The sequence below is a fragment of the Gambusia affinis genome, linkage group LG19 (assembly GCF_019740435.1).
Source record: "Gambusia affinis linkage group LG19, SWU_Gaff_1.0, whole genome shotgun sequence".
Taxonomy (NCBI): domain Eukaryota; kingdom Metazoa; phylum Chordata; class Actinopteri; order Cyprinodontiformes; family Poeciliidae; genus Gambusia; species Gambusia affinis.
The window spans coordinates 12179275-12203705 of NC_057886.1; the positions used below are offsets into that span (position 1 = coordinate 12179275).

General features: G+C 38.5%; 1 protein-coding gene across 4 annotated transcripts in view; it reads right to left on the minus strand.

Moving 5' to 3' along the window:
- The window catches only part of cep112 (centrosomal protein 112), a 107693-nt gene that overhangs the window by 55003 nt on the left and 28259 nt on the right, over positions 1 to 24431 (minus strand). For all 4 annotated transcript variants that reach the window (XM_044099957.1, XM_044099956.1, XM_044099959.1 and 1 more), the window contains 8 exons: positions 23558 to 23701; positions 19046 to 19200; positions 18232 to 18361; positions 18058 to 18150; positions 17869 to 17928; positions 16661 to 16740; positions 4916 to 5051; positions 1106 to 1213 (listed from right to left, as the gene is read on the minus strand). In XM_044099957.1, the coding sequence (XP_043955892.1) occupies positions 1106 to 1213; positions 4916 to 5051; positions 16661 to 16740; positions 17869 to 17928; positions 18058 to 18150; positions 18232 to 18361; positions 19046 to 19200; positions 23558 to 23701 (906 nt within the window). The remainder of the gene's footprint in view (positions 1 to 1105; positions 1214 to 4915; positions 5052 to 16660; positions 16741 to 17868; positions 17929 to 18057; positions 18151 to 18231; positions 18362 to 19045; positions 19201 to 23557; positions 23702 to 24431) is intronic.

Below are 24431 nucleotides of genomic sequence, written 5' to 3' on the forward strand. Positions count from 1 at the left end.
GATATGGAGACGTTACAGCAGTTAGTGGTGCACCCTTATGGTGTGTCACATGGTCACACTGAACCTGTCAACATGGGGCAATGCAAGCATTATTATTGTTTCTTTTTAAACTTAACAATAATTGTGTTATGGAATGAGACCAGTAAATTCAAGTGCACCAATTGCATAATCTCATATTCAAAAATCCAAACTTTAATTTGAGTCCATGTATTTAGTAAGGAAAAAAAAAAAAATAACACGCAAAAATTAAAATTTTTCATGTAATATAGGTGGTTACTGACTCAGGTGAACCATTCCCGCGTTAATTTGACACATTAACAAGCTGAAAAATCAAATGTTCTGGCACAGATCATCAGAATTTTAAAGTAAACTCTAATGGCATCTCTAAGAGTTCATGATGCTATCATCTCTGGTATGGGGCTGTTAGGAGAGATACAGGCCCACAGCATCACAGACCTTCCACTGTTCTCAACAGCACACGTGGGGTTCTTTCCCACACTTTTGTCCTCAGTTTCACATCAAACCGGCCAGAACTATTTGTATAATAAAAAAACCTCTATTTGTGCTTCTATTTTTATTTTTTTTTCCCCCTACTATCCACTGCACTGAATGTGGGGGCAGGACAAACTCTAATCCTTATCCAGGCATGTTCGTCAAGCCCCAGTTTTTTTCTGGCATTTTCAGCATGTACATGAAAATGTCAAATTAACCTCAAGTGTTTTTCATGGCTTAAATAATTCATTCAGCTGTGTGAAATAACATTCAATCCTATGTTTTAATTAAGTATAATGTTTCTCCATCAGTCACTGTGTTTTGAAATGTTAACTTGACTCTAAATTGAAAACGACCCAAAGAGATAAAATGACAAATGAACCATGCAGCCCGCATTAGTGTTCAAAAGGCCATGATAAAAATATTTATTGGGTTGGAATCGAAGCGTAATGTAAAGCGTGTCCTTTAGCATGAGAAATATCTGGCAGAACAGATAGGAAAGAGCAAAGTATTCCTAATAGATGTCAGCTCTGACGGGCTAAGCTTTCGCTCACAACACGTTACTATTTGGAACAAAAGCAGCAAGAACACAGAGTTCCAGCCTCATACAAACCTGCTGCTCATATTTCTGTCTCAGTGCATCAAGCTGTAGAGAGAACTCCTTGGCCTGGTTCTCCCTTAGGGTTTTGGAGCGGATCAAGTCCTCCTCTACCTTCTCCATCTGGTGGTGAAGCAAGAAGAAACAACAAGATGAAAAACTTCAAGATTTTTTAAACCTGTGTGGATAAAATCCTTTACAATTCACAATATTGCAAAACATGTGGCATTCACTTTGACTAATATGCAGCAGAGCTAAATAACATTTAAGTTCATTAATATTCAGAAGTTGGTTTAATGAAATGTTAATAACTACTCAACAACAGAATCAAGAATCTGGAATATTAGTTATTGCTTACTCAACTTGATAAAAAAAAAAAGAAGAAACAAATAAAAACTTAAAGATTAACAAAGAGAAACAAACATGAACTAATTTGTACACCTAATATGAATCAGGTCACAGAATCTCTCTTTTCAGTAACTGAGAAACTCAGCAAGCCTCTGATAGTTTTTAGGTTTTATGTGTGTGTTCTTTAGGTTGTATGTGTTTTTACTCAGTTTTAGATAACTGTTAGTGATTATTGGCTCTATTGGTCCTGTTTATATGCAAACATTTAAACAGTTTTAATATGTTTAAATAAAAAAAGGCGGCTCTGGACTTAAAACATCTTATTTAGAGCTATATAAGCTAATAATAGATCCTAGATTTTTAAAGCATATTCCTTTTTAAAGTTTTCATAGTAATATTTAGATGTGATTTTCATTTTCCAATTTATTAAATTTTCACCTTTTTATCAAAGTTAGGATTTGTTTCTGTTTTCTTAATCTTTATTCTACTTTTTAAGATATTAGCTAACAGTAGATCAGATTCATATTTTTACTCATGTTCTCCATCAATCTGTACATCTTTTCAGTGAAATATAATTTTTTTGCACTGTTTCTCAATTAATTCTAAATCATACTTCTTTCTAAAATGTAATACTAACATAGTATGTAATAGTAAAGTTAGATTTTAAGAAGTAATCAGAGTAATTTATGAATGACAATTATAAGCTAGTCCAAATCTTGCATTTGCATGATTGCAATATTTGTGCATGAGGAGATATTAAACACAATCACCTCCTTTTATCTTAGCGTCCGCACAGCCAACAATTTTCACTCTTTGTTGAAGTGAAGAAAATAACAACAGAAGAAGGAATTTACAGAAACATCTCAATGTTTGTAAGACCAACGAAATCCTGAATGTGTTCTTTATTAATCTGCTTAGAATCCTAAAACCTCTTTGAACTCTCCATGCAACACAGATTTCATTCTATACAGCAATGCTGCTGCTTCCTCTTTTCAAACCAAAATAGGGCAGGATCTTCCCTTTAACTGTAGTCTGAATGGAAGAAGCTGATTTTTTTATTTTTTTTTTAAATAGAGGAAGAAAGGAGTGACGCAGATAATCCATTTAGATATCACACCATCTGTAAAAAGAGAAACGGCGAAGACGATGAAAGGAATGACGAGAGGATGAGAAAAGAGTAAAAAACTTCTTTTGAAGTACTTTCCACAACATTAAAGCCTTAGCAGGAAGATGCACAAGCAGGGAGGGGAGGCGGAAGAGGAGGAAAGAGCGAAAGAGGGAGAGAAGATGACAGGGATGCAGAGGAGACTGCTCTGCGCTCCCACGGCTTTGATGTGGGCTGAGGATAAAGTCAGATTGAAGATCGGGATGCCAGGGGCTCAATGGGAAAAGAAGGAGCAAGCGAGAGGATGGAAGGATGAGAGCTGCAGAAGCAGAAGGAAGAAGGAAAAGTACTGCATTCAAGAGGAGAGGGGGGGAACCAAGGCTCCCAGTTCAAATATTTAAAAATACTCATGTTGAGGCAATCCTATTGGAAAAAAAAAAACTCTGATGAATCCATCCAATAATATTTGTACCTAAAGTAGGGCAGGACTTTACAAAATGAGAGGAAAATAAAAGATGGCATAATTAATTTCTTTAAATTAAGTCTCGGGGAAACAAAGGTTGTTTCATGTGCCAAGGAATTTTCGAGCATAAACTCGACTCCCACACAGTCTTTCATATTCCTACGCCCAGAGTGCCCCCAAACGCAACGATTAAGTGAAAAACTTCACTAATCGGCAAGTAAAACTTGCAAATCTCTTTAAAACGGAACATTTTAAAAACATTTAGGACCACACAAGGCATAGTGCGACTTGTTCAACAACAACAATAAAAAAAAAATGCCTATAGCAGTGGACAGCATCATAAGTTGTACACTGAGTGCATATTGATTGGGAAACTTTTCCAATAAACAGCAGCCCACGCAACACCGACCTCTGATGGGAAGGCGCGGCTGCCGGACTAATTAGCGTAACTGCTTATTGTGCGCAGTCCGTTCCCTACTGGAACCCAAGCACCCGGTGTCCTGCCCACTTACAACTTGTGAGGTCATTAAGAGTTAGTGGAAAAATTCAAGTTTAATGAGAAGAATTTTATTTGATTTCATTTATACAAGTTCACCAAACGAGAGCAAACGGCCCGAGGGTGATTATGTTTTTGGCTCTTACATATAGATTGTTTGAGCGTAAAGCAGTTAATAAGTGAAGAGAGTTTAATGATTTTACTGCAGAAATGTTTTTATATATATATAAACACACAGAATGAAATAATTAAGCCAAAAAGTATAATTAAAACAAAATTTACTGGCTCAACTTGTGATGATGTGTGAAAACTCTTAAAATATATTCAGTTTTTATTATATTAGCATTCCTAAAATTCCTAATCAAGTTAATTGCAGGGTTTGTTTATTTTAATCAAAAACCATATGGTTTCAACAAGCAGTGGTCTCAATTTAAAAACTGTTTTGGCAGCTAAATTATTTACTAAACAGACATGTGAGCTCAGCAACAAAGACACACACACACACACACACACACACACACATATATATATATATGTATAGTAAGATGACGTTTTATATATATATATGGTGATGTTAACTTTGGGGACGTCTGTGTTTGCTGCTGTTTGATGATGTTTTGTACTGCGATAATATTTTAGGTTTGAACCGCTTATAAAAGGCGTTTTTGCAAAATTTGCACAGAACAATAGTCTTTTCCTGCATCCCATCAGATTGGTTTTTGAAGCAAAAATGAATCCCCTGTGGGCCAAGATAAGCAGCTTTGTTGTCCATCTCTGTTGTCATTTGTGCGGCAGGTTTAGGGGCATATCAGAAACAAGTGAATACAAATGTTCTGCTCTGAACAAAAAAAAGCAATAAATTTCATAAAAAATTTCTACATAATTAATTACCGTAATCAAAATTAATGAATGCAAGTCCAGGGATTCAAAACGTCTAAGTTTCCACAACCACTGATATCTTTCTGCTGGCGTTTTAATGTGTTAAATGCTGTTTTGCTACTGGGCAGTACTTAGTTTCCTAAAGAGAGAAGAAAAGTGCTCTCTAGATTTTCCAAAGATTTAGGCTCTATCACACTGTGTCCTCTTCTCAGCTCACCTCACTGGCTTTCAATCTGAGTTGGTGTGAGGATCGATTCAGCCACAAAGTTTAATTTTCTGTGTTACATGTTTTATGTTTATTTTGTATTTTTGATTACTCTTCTGGCAAAAGACCAGCAGTTCATTATGCAGTGCTCAACGTTCCCTGGGCTTATAAAACAGAAACAGTCCCACATCCTGAACCGTAAGTGGTTGATTTCTCCATGTATTCATCCTTCATTGTTCCAAACATTCCTGGCGAAGAGCCCAAACCTAATCACATCTGACCAAATCCCAGTCATATTCGAGGGTGAGAATTGTATTTATGTGTCAGACCTGGAGTTTCATGTCAGTGTAGACCTTCTCAGAGCTGAGCTCCACCTGCTTCTTGAACTGCTCCAGTGCCAAATCGGCCTGCTGGATCTGCTGTCTTTGGCTCTGTTTCGCCCTGTCCAGCTGGCTCTCCATCTCTCTTCAAAGCAAGCACAAGAACAAAGGAATGAATACACTTCACCCAGGCAAAGAATATCAGCTGCAGAAAAGAGGAGAGAGAAATGGTAAACTGAAGAATAGGCCGAGTCCAGATCTCAAAAGTGTACAATCAATTATCATAAATTTGAATGTGTTCCAGTCGGCTGTTGTCTTTGCAGAGGGTAGCATCTACTTCTCATGTTAAGGAACTCTGAAAATACCTTAACTATGCAGTTAAATATGAAGAACAGGAGATTGTTATTCATTTTTGATGGACAATATAGTAATTAAATGTATTAATATAAAACATTGAAGTGATGCTTTTTAGGAAATTTAGAGGCCATGATCACACCAAACATACACTGACTTTCTAGGTTTTTATGATAAGCTCCTACATAACATTCTGAAGAGGAAATCTCTTATCTGAACAGAATCCCAATTACTGGCTCAACCTGCTTCCACATCAGTACTTAGTCAAATTGCACACAATTTTAACTGTAAATTTTCTTTATTTACATTATTTATTTAATTTGTAGTTTTACATAAATTCAATGTAAACTTAACAGGCAATAAATGGATCCTAAATTATCTTACAATTGTGCGCTATAAATTTGTGTGTGTCCTCCGTGCTGGTTTGTGGTTATGGCTGCCAAATGTCAGGTCACAGAGGAGCAAGTAGAAGAGGATTGACAGGAATACTGAGGGGAACAGCACCGTACCAAGACCTGTCAGAGTGCAGCCAGCATGCCCAGCCTCGACATCATATACAGAAGCAACTGAACAGCTGTCAAGCTTAACAACACAGGAGTGTGGGTGTGTGTGTGGAGGACAGGGCGGATGTCGAGGCAGATGGATGACAGAGGTAAATATGAAGGTTGGAATGGAAGGGGTTTATTTCTATATCCATTCAAACAAACCCACCCACCCTCCCTCCCTCCCACCATGGGTCACGCGAGGCGAGTTTTTACTCTACCCCAGATGACATCGGGGCAAATGGCAGTGTGCACCCTTGACTGATCAGTCAGTCACAGAGCTGAAATACTCACATCTAGACCTTTAGGCAATTCCAGCCCTTCAATTAACCTAAATTTCTGCTCAAATATTGAACCTTTCTGCTGTGCTCCTAAAGTGCGGCTTCTTGCAAATTCATGCAAAGTGAAATGCATCAAATGAATGGTGGCGAAACACTTTTAGAAACCTGTAATCAACACGAACATCAAACAGTTTATGATTGTCACACATAAAGTGCAGGGTGAACTCGTGCATTCAGTCATTCTTGGACAGTAAAAAAAACTACATCTACTGGATCATGCATGTCAGAAAATTATGTGTGGACAATTAATTGGCCTACTTTGTATTTGAGATGTTCTCCACACCACTCCTGTAGAAACCTGCAAGTAAGCCTATTCAATCCAGTTTTAGTAAAACAAAGCAACAGATACGATGCACAGCCGGCTCCCTGCAGTTACAATCCCACAGATCCACATTCTGATGCAAAAATATGTCAGCGCTACAGATAACACTGCATGACCAGTTTTGCATTCTTCCTTTTCTTTGTTTCGTAGTGTGAAATAAAGAACAGGACGTAACATGTGCCGGTCTTGTGTCGGTGCACTTTCTTCCCTGTTCTTGTAAGTGAGCGCTCTAAAAAGGTGTGTATAATTATTGCCCCCTGAGCAGCTGAACAACTGGGGGAAGGAATCCTGACCAGTGGGGGATCCATTAAAACCCATTAGAAGAGCAGCTATTACAAACACAGGGTGTGAAATTTCAAGGGTGTGTGTGTATTTTCATGGAATGTGTAAGGTACAGTGTACATACCCCTTAAATTTGTTCACCTTTTCAACATGTTATTGGGTTTATATAATTTGCAATATATAAACAAAAAGTAAATCAGAATCATAAAGTGAAAGGAAAATGTTCGACGGTTTTAACTTTTTTTTCTTATTTTTTTTTTTTTTTTACAAATACCCATCCAAATAGTGTGGTGTAAAGTATTCAGTCGACTTTACTTTTAATTCCACTGTATGGAATCAAGTGCAAGGAACTCAAAACCTAATTGATTCAGAAGATTCCCACCTCACGGATATGAGTGGTGGAGAAGTAACACTGCACATCAACCTGAACACACTATCTCTACAGTGAAACATGGCAGTGGCAGCATCATGCTGTAGAGACACTTTTCATCCGCAAGGTGACCATCAATCCAAAAACGGACGGAGTAAAAAAATTAGAAGTATATTTCTTTGAAGCTGCAAAAGGTTTAAAATTGAAGATGAGGTTCATCTTCCAGCAGGACAGTCTTAAACATAAAGCTGAGGCTACAAGGGAATTTTTTGGTTCTTTCGACCAAAGAATAGTAAACCCAGACCTGAAAGCAATTAAGAATTTGCAGCAAGACTTAAAAATTCATCCTCACTGCCACTCTCCATCCAATCTGACAGAGCTTGAGCTACTTTTGAGCATACCCCAAGAGACTTGCAGTCGTAATTGTTGTGAAAGATGGGTCTTCAAAGGGTTGACTTGAGGGGGCTGAACACAGATCCACGCCACACTTCAGTAAACTTTTAGAAGACTATATTGTTAGTAAGACTGTGATTGTGATGGGAAAGCATAGAAGACTTTAACAGGTGTGGATACTTTTGCAAGGTCCTGGAACATTCAAACTATGTAGGGACATGCGACGCGCGTTAGCTTTAATGTGTGCATAACCATTCGTAAATTTTCAGTTTTTAAAGAGAACAATGTTTCCCAAAATTAAAAGCAATAAAGAAAACTACAAGAGCAACAGCAGAATGCAAAGAACAAAACAGCCCAAGAACAAAAGCAGCGGATACAGAAAGGAATGTGCAGGGTTCCTATCCTCTTTAAAGTGTTTTTTCTCCTAGTAATTTTGGTTTTTCTCATGTTGGACATCAAACAACAAAGAGGCATTTTTTTTCCCCGTTCCCAATTCTGTGTACTCTGTAATTATTAATCAAACTCGCTGCATGACTGGCTCTCGGACTCAGTCGAACACAAAAGAATTTGTGGAAAGAAACTAAGAAGGAATAAGAAAGGAGAACAGGAAACGGAGAGCATGTCACAGAAATAGCTAACTTCCAAAGAAGAGCAAAAAAAAAAAAAAAAAAAGGATTTGAACGTATGCTTCACTTGAGAGAGGAGAGAGAATTCATGCGGGTGTACGGGTGTGTGCACGTAGGCGTGCACAGGCCTTTGTTCATGAGGCATGGTCCCAAACTCTCTCTGCGACTGACAATGCAACTCAAAGAAAGCACTACGGCTGTGTTGGAACTACCTGCTGGGCTTACACCTCCAAGGATACAAGAGGAAAAAAGGAGGGAAAAATCCACCAGAGCTAACTTTTAAATGAAACTAACTGTACGAGGATGTAAAGGAGGTCAAGAATAACTGTGCGTGAGAATGTGTGTGGTCACTAGAGTGGCAGACAGCGTGTCACCATCAATAACAGAGCAGAGAGATGAGAAGAAGGAGGAAAAAAAAGGGAGTCAGGGTGGCCTGGCAAGGAGAAGTGGAGAAGCAAAGGAAAAGCAAAGAGGGATGCCAGCGCCAGGGCGGCCTGTCGGCTTTAAATGGATATCTGGTCAGAAAAGTGGAAGGAGAAGAGGCTCAAATTAAAGATGTGCCTTCTCTAAAGAGGAAGTCTTCTCATCCCTCAATCCTCAGCGGCTGTTTTAAAGAAGGGGGGAATGCCAACTGTGGGGGGGAGGACCGGGGAAGGGTTAGTAGTTTCTGCCGTTCAGTTGCCGAGCCGACAGGAATGTGGTCGTTTTCCAGGCTGTTCTAACCACACAATGCCACATGCTGCCTTTGTTATTGTATGACACGTGGTTGAGACACAGGAAGGGAAGTTATGCGCATAGTCAGCAACAAATAAATACTTGTTTCCTATATGTTTTCACTTAAAATATCTAATAAGCACAAATGTCAAGAGTTTCTTCATGGCTCTTTTAAAATAATAAAGACAAATGTAGGATGTAGATAACTGTGAATACTAGAAATACTAAGAAAAAGAATAAATAAGGAAAGTGAGAGATGGAAGAAAGTGCACAAAGAAAGAAAAGAGCTCTATAATAAAGGAAGGACACGATAATCAAGATCAGACTGCACGAAGGAAAAGTTACAGGGAAGGAAAAACATACTGACACAAATCAAAAGCAAAGGAAAGACAAGTAAAACAGAGGAAAATGTAGGAGAAAACTAAAGAAGGACACAAGAGAAGATGGAATACAATCAAGGATGGAACAAATGAAACATGGAAGAATGCAAGAAAAAAAAAATAGAAGACAGAAAAGGGAAACACAGAAGGACACAAAAAAGGAAGGAAGGACAACACAAAGGGACACATGGAAAAATACAAGGAAAGACAAGAAAGACACAGTCATAGGACATAAGAGAAGAGGGAAATATGGAGTAAAGGACACAAGGATGAAAGGAGGCAGTGAAGAGCAGATAAAAAGGCAGAGAAAGGAAACAGGGAGTTAGGATACTAGGAGGGGAGGAAGAAAATATTGAAAAAAGGACAGAAGTGATGAGGAAAAACACTAGACAGGATCTAACACAGAGCACATTCAAGGCAAAGACGGAGACAAACAGCCACACACGAGAAAGTATAGAACAAAGGACACAATAAAAGAAAGAATGAAAGAGCCAAGGAGAAAAAAGAGGTAGGACACAACTAATGCAGGAAATATGGATGGAATTGCAAAAGAAATGAAGGAAAGACATATTTAGGAATGCTACAAAGATACATGTGAAGGGAAATTCAGGGACATGAAACAAGGGAGAATGTATTGGAGACAAGAAATAAATAAAATATTGAAGGTATGATAATAAGGAAGGACACAAGAAAAAATGAAGTAGGACAAAGAGAGGAAATAATTAAACAAGAAGAAATGGATGGAATCAGCATAAAGGGAAAGTGGTAAGATAAATGAGAGGAAGGAGGGACAGAAAGAAAGATGGAAAAACTGACAGAAGAAAACAAAGAACAAAGGATGGGGATGCAGGAGGAAGGAAGAAAAAAAAGGACATAAGCAAAGAAGGTAAAGAAAGGAGAACATGATATTTACCAAAATGAAATTGAGAAATGCAAATATTATCCAAATTCAGCTTTTTTTTTTTTTTTTTTGCTTTACAGACCGGGAAGATAGTGAAATTTACAGGGACCCCATAGATATGCAATTATTACATGAGTACACAATGAAGAACCTCATAGCTTATGCAAATGTTCTTTCTTTCCCATCTGAGCTGAGTGTTTAGGAATTGTATGGAGTAATGTGGGTGGAGCAGCACATGGAAACAACTGGCAAACAGACCTGAATGTAAGCTTCCATATGGATGCCTCTGGTCTGTAGAATCAAAAGAGCCAGTGTGCGTGCATACGTTGAATGTGTGCGTGTGTGAATGCGTGTGTAAGTGCATGCAAGAGCCCCGCATCTGCGTTTGTGAGCTCATCCAAACGGAATGATAACGAATCCACAGACACATCAAAGAGGCCCTGAAAAAAGAGGGAGAACATAAAAAGAGAGAAAATGCAAAACTGAAATATTCAGCGCCCTCTGAAGAAAAAATAAAACAGGCTTCGTTTTCATCCACATCCCCAGAGAAACAGAGAGAGAAAGGGAGAGAAGGAGAAAGGGGGAGAGGAGAGGGAAAAAAAGAGACTGAAACAAGCAGAGAATGAGAGACAGACCACAAATAAGTGAACACAAAAGAGACACAACGCAAAGGGCGAGAAAATATTAGAGGCAGAATGAGTTGAAAAGGCAGCGCGGAAAAGGAGAGCATCATTGAGCTGGATGGCTTTAAAGCTGCCAATCAATGTGGCCGGTTTGTTAAAAGCAGAGCACTGAAATAAAATGACTACAATGTGTAAGAAGAATGAGGTTCTTATTATCCTTCATCAAGGGAAACATCAGTGAGCACAAGTTGTCATCTGTTTGCTTGAATGGAGCAGTTTGCTAGTGTTCCTGCCAGGATTTCTTAAACTTAGTTTAAGCTATTCTTTAACAACCATTCACGCCGAAAGCTAAAGCAAATAACTTATTACAGCGAATTGAAAGAAACTGATACAAATTGTATTTTATTTTTCATAAGTCCCATGCTGAAGACTAACTTGGTGTATTTTTTGTTTTTCTGTCTTGTCTGACAGCAAACTGACACGCGCAGACATCGCGTTAACTTCTGGGCACCTGACGTTTTATATATCAAACCTTTCTCCATCTATGAGCGCAGATATATTTATGACCAAAGAAAATATGGTTTCAGACTGGATTCAAATGCAGGTCAAAAATAGCGCATGTTGAAATCTGGGGGAGTTGCAGAGGGAGAAGGGGCTTCACTCAAACACTGACGGATGTGACAGATGACATTTCAATTCATGTTTGGAAAGCGTCTCTTTAGGATCTGGTGCTCTGTCACAGAGGCTGAAAATGAAACCAGTGTTTTACATTGTTACAATGTTACCCAAAAAGGAGGGGGGAGTAAGAGGAATCTTGCGTACTTTGATATTGACTTCCTCCATCTTTCAAAAAGTCAAATTCAAGCCCTTTTCATCCATTTTTAAAGGTCACTTTTTGAAAGATTTTCCAGGGAAATTTTCAATTGATGATTTCAATTGCTAGTATCAGAACATAGTTCACGTTACCATACAGTTAATTTATTTTAAACATTCAACCTCAAACTTAAATTCTTGTTAGTTAAGCATTTTGTCATTTTTCATAATTATATCTTGAATCTCACAAAAATGCAAAATTATGTTTTACTACTGAAACAAAAAGAGAAATAAGGGTTTTCCAATACAATACAATCTTGTATTGTTGGGGTTGTTATCTCTGTCAAAGACACTTTTAGTGTTGTATGAAATCCTCCAACAGCAAGAGAATACTGCAGTGACGATATCAGCAGCAGTAACTCATCATATTCCTCACTCCTCTCTCCTTCATCTGTCATTACGATGCTTCAGCCACTCTCTGTGACCTTCAGCAGCTTGGCCACTGCCGTCTCTACCAGGATGAATCCATTGTTGGCATGCAGAGAGGGAATTTGTGGCTCTTTTTATACTGCAGATGTCAGAATATGCAGCATGCATTTATATTCAAGGGTATTTAATTCTATATACACCTACATACAGAACAAGTAGAAATAGTCTACGTGTATAAATATCATTGACACATAGCTGAGCAGATATGTTTATTTTGATTATGTTTACGTTTAAGTGGAATTCAGGTTTTTATAGGAAACAAATATCGCAAGAAATATTATCAGGGGGACAAAAACCTAAACTAAAATGTTCCCTCTTTTCTGTATTAAACCTTACATAATTGACCAATTTTAGAAATATGTATTATTAGCTGTTGGGAGATGAACAAGATAAATAAGAGTAAAAATATAAATGTCTTCCTTTACTGTCTTTTTTCCGTAATTATCTGGAAAATACCACATGCAAAGCACAATCCTTTGTGCACTGAGTAGGAAGAGCAGGAATCCTTTAAATTCCTGGTTAGATGTAATTAAGTAGACAAAGATCTACATTAAGGGAGCAACAATAAGATTTCCATTCCCAGAAAAAACAACTTTTAGAAGAAAGACTGAAATGTAAAATGCGTTACAGTTAAGCTACCAGTTCAGTTATCACAAACAGGTCTACGGATCACTGATAATTGTTAATTATTCATCAAAAATATTGCTGATGAAGGAGACTTTTCTCACCATAAAGCCTAGTGAAGGAACTCAGAAATTTCCTTTTGCAGTTTTCTGGTATTGAACTGATGTTTAACCCATCCCCAAAATCTCTTTTTATGCAGTTGCCAAGGGAAAAACTATTGAGCTCTGGATAACCTTTTTATTATTCAGGATCCATACCTCCACCTGCACCCGCACATGAACATTAACTGGGGTTGCTTAGATACTTCAGATCCCTGGCTGGACCAGAGCTTTGCTCGATTCTTGTTGGCATGCTGAGAACAATGAGTCCACTTCAAAGAGAAACACACACACATACACACACCCACACAATCACAGGTGCATGATAAGTTTGCAAGTGGAAAATACAATTGTTTTTTTTTATATATATATATATATATGGTTTTATATATGGAATCACCAACATTAACAGAAGTAAATGCTTAAAATATACCAGTCAGTGTGTAATGACTCAATGAACTATGAGACTTATTTTGGAATTAAATTCCTCACATAAATTCACTTTTTGATAATACTGATTTTAATTTACTGAGAAATTATGAACAACAAGCTTCCTGCTGATAAATGACAATGGGCTTTAGCCAACGAGTGACACCTCTGTTTTCTAGACAAAGCTGTGTTGAAGAAGCTAAAGCTTTCAAAAGCTAATTGAGGACAACATAACAACTGGCTTTTAGGGACAAAAGAAGCAAAAACATGAACAACATTAAAGACAAAACAAGTAACTTATTTTCAGTTAATACATAAATAAACTAAACATTTGAGACTTTTTTAAGGCTTACACTTGGTAGACACAGTTTTGGATGAGGCCAACCTGGTGCCAAGTGACAGAGAGGAAAACATGAAACATAAAAACAACGGAGAATTTGAAGAAGAATGGCACTAAAATGAATGCAGCTGTTTTTCCCTATTTTTACCAGACGGGTGGCTTTCCTGAGTTGTGAAAACTGGGGTTTTGAGGTCATTGTTGCAAAAAGTGGAAAGCTGCTCCCCCTCTTTATACACGACCTTCCCTCTCTCTGTGGTGCACCTCTCCATCTCAATGCTAATGCCCTGTAATGATCTAAGGCGCACCGAGGTGAAGGAAGTGGAGAGAAACTACTTTGTTGTTGTTGTTGCCATAGTAACAAAGACTTGGCATAAATCTAATGCAGTAGTGCCTATTTGCACTGCAAGACAAGGTGTTGTTCTCGTCATAATAATGACATATATACATATAAAAAAAAACAGTGAATTGGTTGTGTTTATGAATTCAACAGCAGCATAGATGCAATAGAAAACACCTGCCACACAGTACCTGGCAGATAGAAAGCATCTTGAGCGGCTCAATTTAATTTTATCATCCATCCTCATACTCACACACACCCGCACTAACCTGCTCACACACACCTGCGTGCAGTCTTGCTTTGACTTTGAAGTTCCTCTGGATCGCCTTTAAAGGCCTTCAGTGTTGCCAGGGCAGCAGGCAGGTAGAAGACATCAGACTGCTTGGTGTGTGTGGGTGTGTGAGCGTGTGTGCGTGCGCGTCTCTGTGGAGGCCGAGTACTTAATTAGCAAAGAGCCCGGCGGGCCGGTTGCCGTTTCTCAGTGTTTAGCTCTAAATGAGGAAATGTCTGGCTCGTTACTGATGCTAACAACGGGAGTAATTTATGCACCAACCGATCTGTCTGCTGTATTAAAGCTTTTTTTTTTTCCTACTTGCCGCGTCGGCTTGACAGCGACAGGCAAACAATAGGCAGGCACAGCGACTAATGTCCTCTTGTTTTGTTCCCGCTGTATTCTAAATACAACAGCGCTAAAACGTCATTCGTTAAACAGTGATAGAAACCCACAGAAACAGTGAAATTAGGTATGCCTTAAACCAACAGGTAATTTCACCACAAACAACAAGAAAGTGCTCAATTTATTAAGCACTTTAATAAAACCTTCATACGGTGGATGACGGTATGACGGCACCGTGGGTTGAGCTGTTGTTGTGTTCAACTGTGCAGAACATATTCTGACTTTGGCAGGGGAACTATAATCTCCTGCTGACAGAGGTACATGGTTCTGAAGGGATGAGGAGGGTGTTCTGATTGGCTGGGAAGTTTAGTCTTTAGGCAAAGGGTTCATACAGTGCTAAGAAAAGTATTTACACCCCTTTGAACTTGATTGACTGTAGCCCAATTGTTAAGTTGAAATACATTTTTTATGTATTTCAAAACTGTGGAGCCCCTTTGAATTTCATATCCCTCAAAAGTGTAAATGAACAGATTCCTTTGAAAAGTCAGCTAAATAAGAACAAATAATTCAATATTAGCGTAAATCCTGCTGTTCTGAGGAGGTTTGTTAGAGAACATTAATGAGCAAACAGCTAAGGGTATATTGCGAATCATGAGCAAAACTAAAGGAGGGATTTAGGGAAAGGTCATTTCCTTTATATAGTACATTTTCAGCGACAAGGCAATACAAAGTGCTTTACAGGAATTAAAAGAAAATACAAACAAGATAGATGAGAAAGAATAGACAGATTTGAATCTTGTAGGATACACTGGTTTCCTACCCTGGTAGGAAACCAGCTACCCCTGCGGGCCGTAGCTTACCAGGTTACAAGAGGAAGCTGAATTTGACTCTCTTTATATTTCTATAACTTAAAAAATAAGAAGCTATAAATGAAACAACTCTATCATATACAAGTTTGTCTTGTATTTTATTTTTTTTTTCAAATAATAGCAACACATCTAGGATTACTAACTGGGTTTAATACCGCCACTCACAAGTAAAGTTCTGATGTGAAACACTTTCAAAGCCCTCAGATGTGGCAGTTCAACTCTGTTATATAAAAAGATCAAAGGATTGGCTTGTTAAAGCCATACTCCACCTTAAATCAAAATTCATACCCACTGTTCTCATGATCAAAGACTCAAGTCAAGAGATATAAACAACTCTCTAATAAAGGCAGAATTCAGAAAGTTAAGGCTAAAGTGTGTGATGTAACTCTGAAATAAATAGCATACTTCATGGACTTTATGTACGTTTCAGAACCTGTCACCGAACTTTCACATCACTTTGGTGATGTTGGATTATGATCCTAATGGTTAAATATCACATTGGGGACACCCACAAACACACTCACACATGCATATTAGCCAACTATTTCTCTGACTGCTTTCATTTCTTTCAGTGTTTGTACTTTGACCACCACAGTATGTGAAAAAAATTGGCTAACTCATAAAAAGTCTTGTAAAACTTTTTTGTTTGTTTTTAAGCATATTTGAATGCTGCAAATGCATCCCAATAAATATTACTAAAAAGTACAGTTATTTTGATTATATAATTCAAAAATTCTCCACACACAGAGTAATATATTTCTAATGTTGATTGGTTTTAATTCATTTTACTGATTTTGTTTGGTTAAAGATATATTGTCTCCAAGTGTTCGAAACAAAAATTAGGTGGAAGGAAAATGTGTGGTAGAACAAGATACACGATCAGGTCAAAGGCCAGTATTACAGTGACGTGGGTTTCATTAACACCAAAGCAGACTGACTGCCTCTGTACCACACTGCACTGATGGATAATTGGTCCAAAAGGAAGCCCTACAAAGTATTGGTACAAGTTATGCTTCTGTGTTATATATCCCCTTTTTATTGGTTTTAGTATAATTTAAAATTTTGGAGAAAGTGAATTTAGGGTTTTAATTAACTGCGAGTCAGAATCATCTAAATGAACCAAAACAAACAAACAAAAAAAAAGCATCTGAAATTAATCTTTTCTTTCTGGTAACATTCTTATTTATTAAGATGAACCTGAATTTTGCTAAAGTTTAGCACCAACTATGTTACTTCCAAACTTTTTTTTTTCTTAATATAAGCAACAAATAACCCTTTTTTTTTGCTGTACCTTAGTGCATCTTCTAGTTTGGCTATCTTCCTCTTGGCCTCAATTTTCTCCCTTTCAGCCTCACTGTGAACTGCCAACACCTGAAAGACAGAGAGAAAAAGTGGGACAGCGATAGAGGTTCAAGCGAGTGCAAAAGCAAGACACCATCAAACATCACTCAGGAAATCCTCTGCTGCCTATGTGACCCTCTGCATACGCTCTCGTCTCTTCTCCCTATCACATCATCAAAAGTACCGTCTGGCTGCTCACAGCGTCTCACACTTTGGATCTATGGCAGCCATATGGGCTGTTCTAATAGCCAGATACTGAATCATGACAGCCCACACAGCACTACAAAGAAGCTTAAATAAGAATCTTTACAGAAGAAACCAAAAGAAGTAAAATAAACTATTCTGTAACACTTTCCAAGTCGGAGTCCTGCAACCTGGGACAAGTTAAAGGAAAGGCAGAAGAAATGCTGTCTGATTAAAGGAAAAGAATACGAAGCAGACATCAAAAACTAAACTTCTGAGAGGCCTAATTAAATATCTCCCTGACCCTGAATAAAGAGTACAAAGGCCTGCTAAGTTTTTGCAGGTGTATAAGTCAAAGGGCCCCACGTATGCTGGTCTGCCACCAATACAAACTTTTCAGAAATGGCACTTTGAAGATGACCCAGGTGCAGCACAGACTTTAACAGAGAAGTCTGGCCTCCACTGGTCTGGTCCAGCTCAGAGTAATTAACAATGATCCACGGACTCTGCGCTTTATGGCTGCACTCTGACATTGAAGTGGGCTTCAAAAGTAGAAAGCGCGGGCAATTAGGTGTAGGTCTGGGCACACTTAAGGGACAGTTTATCCCTCAGAAAATGCTGCATGTCGTCTTTTGCAATGCAATCTTGAAGACTTTACTCCCAATTCCGAACTATTTTATACTATACTTCGAACACTACTTGTAAATACAACCTCTCTGCATCTTCCTGTTTATAACAAAGAGGAGCGCATTCCTCCAGCTGAAGCCCCAGAAGAATTCAACAAACCCTCCATGTTTAGAATTGTGACTGTAGAAATGGAATTATAGTTGATCCCTCTTTAAAAACACTTACTGCCTATTTTATTAGCTCAAACACCAAATATTTATAAAACCTCTTGCCTGTGATCCGTATTCAAGCATTATTTTCATACGACGACACTAAAGTAGTAGAGTGCAGTGAGGAAGATGGCCCAACCTTTTTCTCACAGCAAGTCTGCAGCTCATCTTTCTCTTGCTGGAACTTCATCTCTTGATCCTGAAGGGAAGCCGAGTTTTAAATAACATGGTGCAACAGATAATCCAACATTAATGCTACACAGACAAAAGAAAAACTGTGATGTGTTTAAGTTGATATTAAGCCCCCTAACACCCTTGTTAAGCTTACTCTGACTTGTTGTTGTCTTCTATACTCGCTTTCCTGAAGCTGCTGCTTGAACTGAGCCACAGTCTTCTCTAAGTCCTCTATCATCTCTGACGCCTGCAAGACATGTACTTTTTTTTATGACAATGATCAGTGAGCCCTACATTTAAAGAGAGGACATGCTGTGGTAATATAAACCTTAGCGGCAGATAGAGCGTGTTCCTGATGTAGGTGGCTCACGTCTGTCTCGTGTTTGGCCAGGAGATTCATCACTTTCTCCTCGTGTTGCTCGCTCTGCTGTTCTTTCTCCTTCTGCAGCAACATCACCCTGCACACATTCAAAAGCTTGGTTAGAACAACCTTGGTGAGTTATTTTCTAAAACATCAATTTGCTCCTTTTCAAAGAGTGAAACTAAACAGTGAGATGAGTCATTAACAACCCACTGGATTGCATTCTCCTAGAGAAAATCTGAAAACGACTGAAGACTTTCAAATAGAATATTTTATTAACACTGTTATAGAAGCCTCATTAAAGCCATTAGGACTGCCGCCACAGTACCATGAGTTTATCCATACTACTTTATTTTAATGTGATTTTACATGTTAGAAAAACACAAAGTTGTGCATAACTGTGAAGTGAAAGGAAAATGATACCAGACATAAACATACAGCCAGAGCAACAATGTAATGGTCATGTGTTAGAATGTCCTAGTCCAAGTAGAAGCCAAAATCCAAACGGGAGTCTGTGAAAAATCTAAAAACTGCTGCAAGGATACTCCCCAGCCAATCCGATCGAGCTTGAGAAAAGTTGGAAAAAAGAAGGTGCAAAAATTTCAGTCTCTAGATTCTAGATGTTTAAAACCTATAGAAGGTGGTTCTACAGATCATGGTTATTTGTATTCATAAATATTTACTCAAAGGGGCTTGACTACAAAGGAGATTTTCAACAATTTTACACATCTTAAAAATCCCAATAAAATGCACAGAATTTTGGCACGATGTTGCAAAATACCGTTTGTTTGTCTCTTGCAATTCGGCACCAAGGGACGCGATGTGGATCTCCAGCCGGGCCTTCTCCTGCGTCACCTTTCTGCGTAAGTCATTGGCCTTCTCCAACTCCATTGACTGTTGCTTCACACGCAGCTCCATCTCATGGATTATTTTTTCCTGGCCCACAAACATGCAAAAAAATCGCATCAAGTCAAATATCACTTTAGCCAACAAGGGGGGCAGCATGAAATAATGTCAACAAAGACGATCAGTATGCTCCCCAAATCAGACAGAAACCCAAACTCCTCCACTCTAAAGAGGGAATATTCCTCTTCTCAGAACCCTAAAAAAGGGATTAATATCATAAATTAATTTACTCATTTCTACATTAAGGGTTTTTTCCAGTCTTGATTAGGATTTGAATAAAATCAGTCTTTTAGCTGTTCCAATAAAAAGAACTACTGTCCTTCATCTTGCACGTGCGTTTCTACATGCAGGTACGTAACAGCATGGAATGCAGCGTGAGCCTGGCTGACAAAGGCGATGATGGGGCACGGATAAGAAATGGAGAGTGCTAGCTGATCTACACGCTGACAGGGGCCGGCGATGACAGGAGGAGGGGCCGGCAGTGCCCCTCATAGGTTGGTGACAGAGATTCTTTTCTTTGTGTCAGTGCGGACGGGTGTTAAAAAGAGGAACAAGGGGCCTGTGTTGTGCTTTGGCCCTGTGCTGACACTTAGCTCCCTGGCAGTAGATGAGAGGAAGGCCCGTCTGCACACCGAGGCTTGACTGGGCGCACCTGGACGCACTCGGCGAGAGCAAATTAAGTCCAGTAATTAGGTGTTTTAGAAGGAGAATTACTTGGTGTGAAGTGCAGGCTGTGTAAGCTGCTTCAATCGCTCCCGCTGCCTTTCACAGATTTAGTGATACGGTCTTTGAAGTTTCAGCAGAAAAGGCCATTTATAGTGATGGACATACCCTCACAGATTTTGTATCAGAACTGAGGCCAACAACTGGAAGGCAGCCTGCATCAACAGTCATCTCCAGAGGTTTATCAGGCTGTGTGCATGAATGCATAATGCGGATCAAACTCCAGTGTCCAAGTAGGAGAAACAAACCAAAGGACCACAGCGAACTGAAGAATAACAGCAGGTGTGAAACTACTGCTCAGAGTTGATTTCTGATGGAGGAATTAGCTGTAATACAGACTTTCAGAATGAATTCTTCTTAAAGGAAGAGGCACAGAAAACCTGCAGTGAATCTCACAAAGAGAAAAGCCTTGCTTTATATGGTTAGAGTCAACGAGCACAACACGCCTGCAAAGTTTTATTCAGCTTATTACATTAGGTGCTGTATTCGTACAGCCACAATTTACAACTTCAATTCATTTTTTTGGCCTTTTACTTGTAAAGTATAAGAAGAGAAAGTAGGACAAAATATCTGAAAAGTGTGGCATGTCTTTGTATTTAGGTCCCCTCGGAATACTCTTTTTGTAGATCCATGTGTCGCTGCAGTTACAGGCTCAGGTTTTTCGGAATATGTATCAACTTGCTTTGTACATCTAGAAACTTTTTAAATTTTTATCCTTTCTCCTCAAGGTCAGTCGGATTGGACAGAACGTATCTGTAAACAATCCTTTTGATGTCTTGCCATATGTACCACGTTCTAAATTAGATTTAGGTCTGGGCGTTGACTGGGTCATTCTAAAACCTGAATATGCTTTTGTCTAACTCACTTCACAATAGATCTGGCCGGATGTTTGATATGTTTTGTCCCATTAGAAGGTGAAACTCTCTCCACAGCATGAGCCAGATATCACCGTGTTGCACTATGGGAATGCTGTATTCAAAATGACATGCAGTGTTTGTCTTCTGCCTATTAATTAACTTTGGCCACATTTTACCAGAGCCTCTTCTTTTATGGTTGCTGTTTCCCATACATGAATAACTTTTCTACCAGCAATTCACAAGGTTTTCCACTTAGTTATTGCATAAGTAATAGCTGTCCTGTCAGCAGATTCTCCCACCTGAGCAGTGAGTTTCTGCAGCTCTTCCAAAGTCTTGTCAGCTTCTCTGCTCACTTTTCTGAATATTTTGAGGAAATTAAGGTCTAAATGTTTAGTGTTTTATGTTGGATAAAATTCATGCCCAGTGCATGTTCTTTAAAAGAGAATAATTCATTAAAAAGAAATTCCCCATTATGTCCTCTTTATGATGTAGGGTAAAAGCAATTAAAAATTAATTTATTTCTTTCAAGCATATTTTACAAAGCCTGAACATGTGATTAGTAAAAAAAAAAAAAAGTTGTGTCAGATCTGTATTAAGATAAACAGCTAGATGACAATCAGCTAGGAGTAAGTTTAATTGTTTTTGCTAGAATATTCTTCAAGTCATTTAAGAGAATTAATCAGAGAAGAAACAAAGATGGTTACTCAGGAGCCACGGCTCAGGAGAGAGAATCAGTTGACAGAACAACGGTTATCTTGCACTGCATAAATCTGACCTTGTTGAAAGTGGAGCAAGAATAAAGCCAACATTGAAAGAATGTCATAAAAAGTCCTGTTTGTAATTGCAATGATATTTGTGTGGGGAAGCGAACAGAGCAAATCACCCTGTACACCCCTCAAGAATAATGTGCAAAAATATCAGTCTCTAAATGTGCTGCAGTTGGCACAAAGTATTGCTTCATTGGAGCCGCAACGGTAATGTAGCTTTTATTAAAACATGCTGAAAACCATGTATCATTTTCCTTCCACTTCACCATATTTCCTAATGCTCTGTGACTTTAAATCCACACCAAATGCTTGTGGTTGCAATGTGACGAAATATGAAAAACTCCAATGAGTAAGAATATTTCTGCAAGGCGCTGTATTTAGAAAACTGTTCATCTCAAGAGTTGAATTGATATTGACTATTTTGGTAATCATTAGTCATTACGTCTGAGAATCACAGAGGGTTTGAAGTTTCTTCCACAAAACTCTTCCCTCTCGGAGGCATTTAAATGGCCACCAGACGCCTAATTGTCCCGGACGCTAAAGTCTGCCTCTAGGAGGGACTGCAGCAAGTCAAAGTCCATTTTAATAATGCCATCCTCACTATGTCTGAAGATCAAGCCAACCACATGGCAGGAAGGCAACTAATTTTCAATGACAAAGAGCTCTTTTTATTCTCTTGGATCTTGTCTGTCCTTAATTATTAAAAAAAAGTGCCTTACCATGGGCTCCATCTAGTGTTTGATGCCTCTGAAATGTCGGCCTGTTGATAGATTAAGGCCAGAAGCGATGCATGTGCATGGCTGATATGTAAAGAAATCCCAGAATGCTGATAACGTTAAACCTATATAACATGTAAAAGCGCTACAAAATACTTTTTAACAGCAGCTCAATTAACTGTCTTCCTGTGTTGATGAGCCCTGCTAATAAAATGTGCACAATCCCATTTGACACCACAGTCTTTTTTTATAACATCAAAGACCCAGCAGCTTTGGAAGGTGTGTGTGAATGTGAGTGTGCACATCTTTGAGGACGATCTTAGCACCGAGTAAGATTTAATATGGACTAAGATCAAAGACATTTAAAGAGATGACAGACATGCAATATTGCAGTCACTCCCACCCAGATGTTAAAGGATGCCTCCTTTCATTCAAGGCTTGGAATGGAGAAGCTGGATGTTTTATTATTAGATTTGTGACTGATGTATAAATGTAGAGCTAAACAAAGCCTGGGATTTAGCCACTAATGCTAAATCCTCGTCCTGTTCCTGTAGAAGTTGGGGTATTTAGTCTGAGGACAACTGTAGCTTTAAAAAGCCTACACTCATAATTATTGTGTCAGCTAAAAATAATGTCGATGGATTATTGTAGACAACTTCATGATCTCTGCAGTACTAAGCTCATAAAGAGAAAATACATACCTCAGTAACAGTTATTTTATTCAGGTACCTCCTTTGGAGGTTTTCTATCTAATTTTAAGTGGATTACCTCTGTTTAACGAAAAAAAAAAAATAAATAAAACAAAGAGCTATTTTTAATAAGAAAAGAACAAATATAAACTTCAGAAGATCAGGAGAGATAAGCTACAGTAATTCATCTTATCTACTGGTTAAATTTAATGGAAAATTGAAGTCGCCTAAGGCCATTTGAGTGTGATCAAAAGTGCAAGAAAACGCATTGCATGCATGCTCTGTGGTGAAATTCCTATCCCACTTATTGACCTGCTGTTTGCATTTTGCAGCCTTCAACTTCCTGCAGGCTGATTAACAAATAAACCAACAAAGCTGGCCTGCAGTGAGAAGCTGCCCCCTTTCTTAATTAAGTCATCATTTGAAAGTTGTTTTTATATGTACTCAATTAAATTGTCTCTATGTGATACTTTTTTATGGTCTTAAAGAGTTCAATGAGACCAGAGGCAAAATTAGAACTAATCTTCAACATGACATGGACGTCTCAATGCACAGTACATAGTTCTTGCATTTAAAACCTTATAATATTCTATTGCTTCATTCAACTACTTCCACATGCCTTCTATAATACGTACAGTGGCCTGAGAACGAGCGTTGTGCTCGGACTCCATCTTAGCCAGCCTACGGTTGGTGTCGTCCAGCAGCTCCTGCATGTTTTCGGTGTGTTTCCTCTGCATTTCAAACTTCTCCTGCTCCATCTCTGCTACAGTTGCATGTAACTGAAAAGGCAGAGAAAAGCTACAGATTAGACACTGAACTATTTTATTGGCACTGAGTTTAGATCAGTTGCCCCTGTAGAAATAACTTATCCTAGAAGGACAATAAGGAACTGTTTGTTCCCACTATAGAGAGACTGCAAAGTATCTGTGAAACTGAAACTTGCTCTGTTTTTCCTCTGACAATAATGAACACATTTAATTTAATTTAATTCTGTGCCATGTAGTGCCACATCACATGGGCTACAGTTCAAATTGTATAAGTACTTGCTTCAATATTAAAAAAACAGCAAGAGTGCTCTAAAGAGATATCTGTATGTTATTCTCCAGCATCTTCTGCTGGTGAAGAAGATGCTTTTCTTCACCTGCAGAATTAATCTGAATGAAGATGGAGCCACATAAGATGCAATCCTGGAAGCCTTGGAAAGACTTGAAATGTAAACAATGGCTGAAGTTCCAGAAAAACCTACATCCTAAACAAGAAGGTAGGACTATGATAGAATGGTTCAGATCAAAGCACATTCATGTGCTACTGTTGTCCAGTCAAATTAAGGTAAATCCACTGTAAAATCTGTGGCAGGACTTGAACGTTGTTCAAGCGTATGCATCAGTATGAAGGAAGGTTTGACGGAGTTGTATTGTGAATAAGAATGGAAAAAAAAAACAGAAATGTGCAAAGCTGGTACAATTATAATCCAAAAGACTGGCAGCTGTAATTGCATTGGAAGTACTG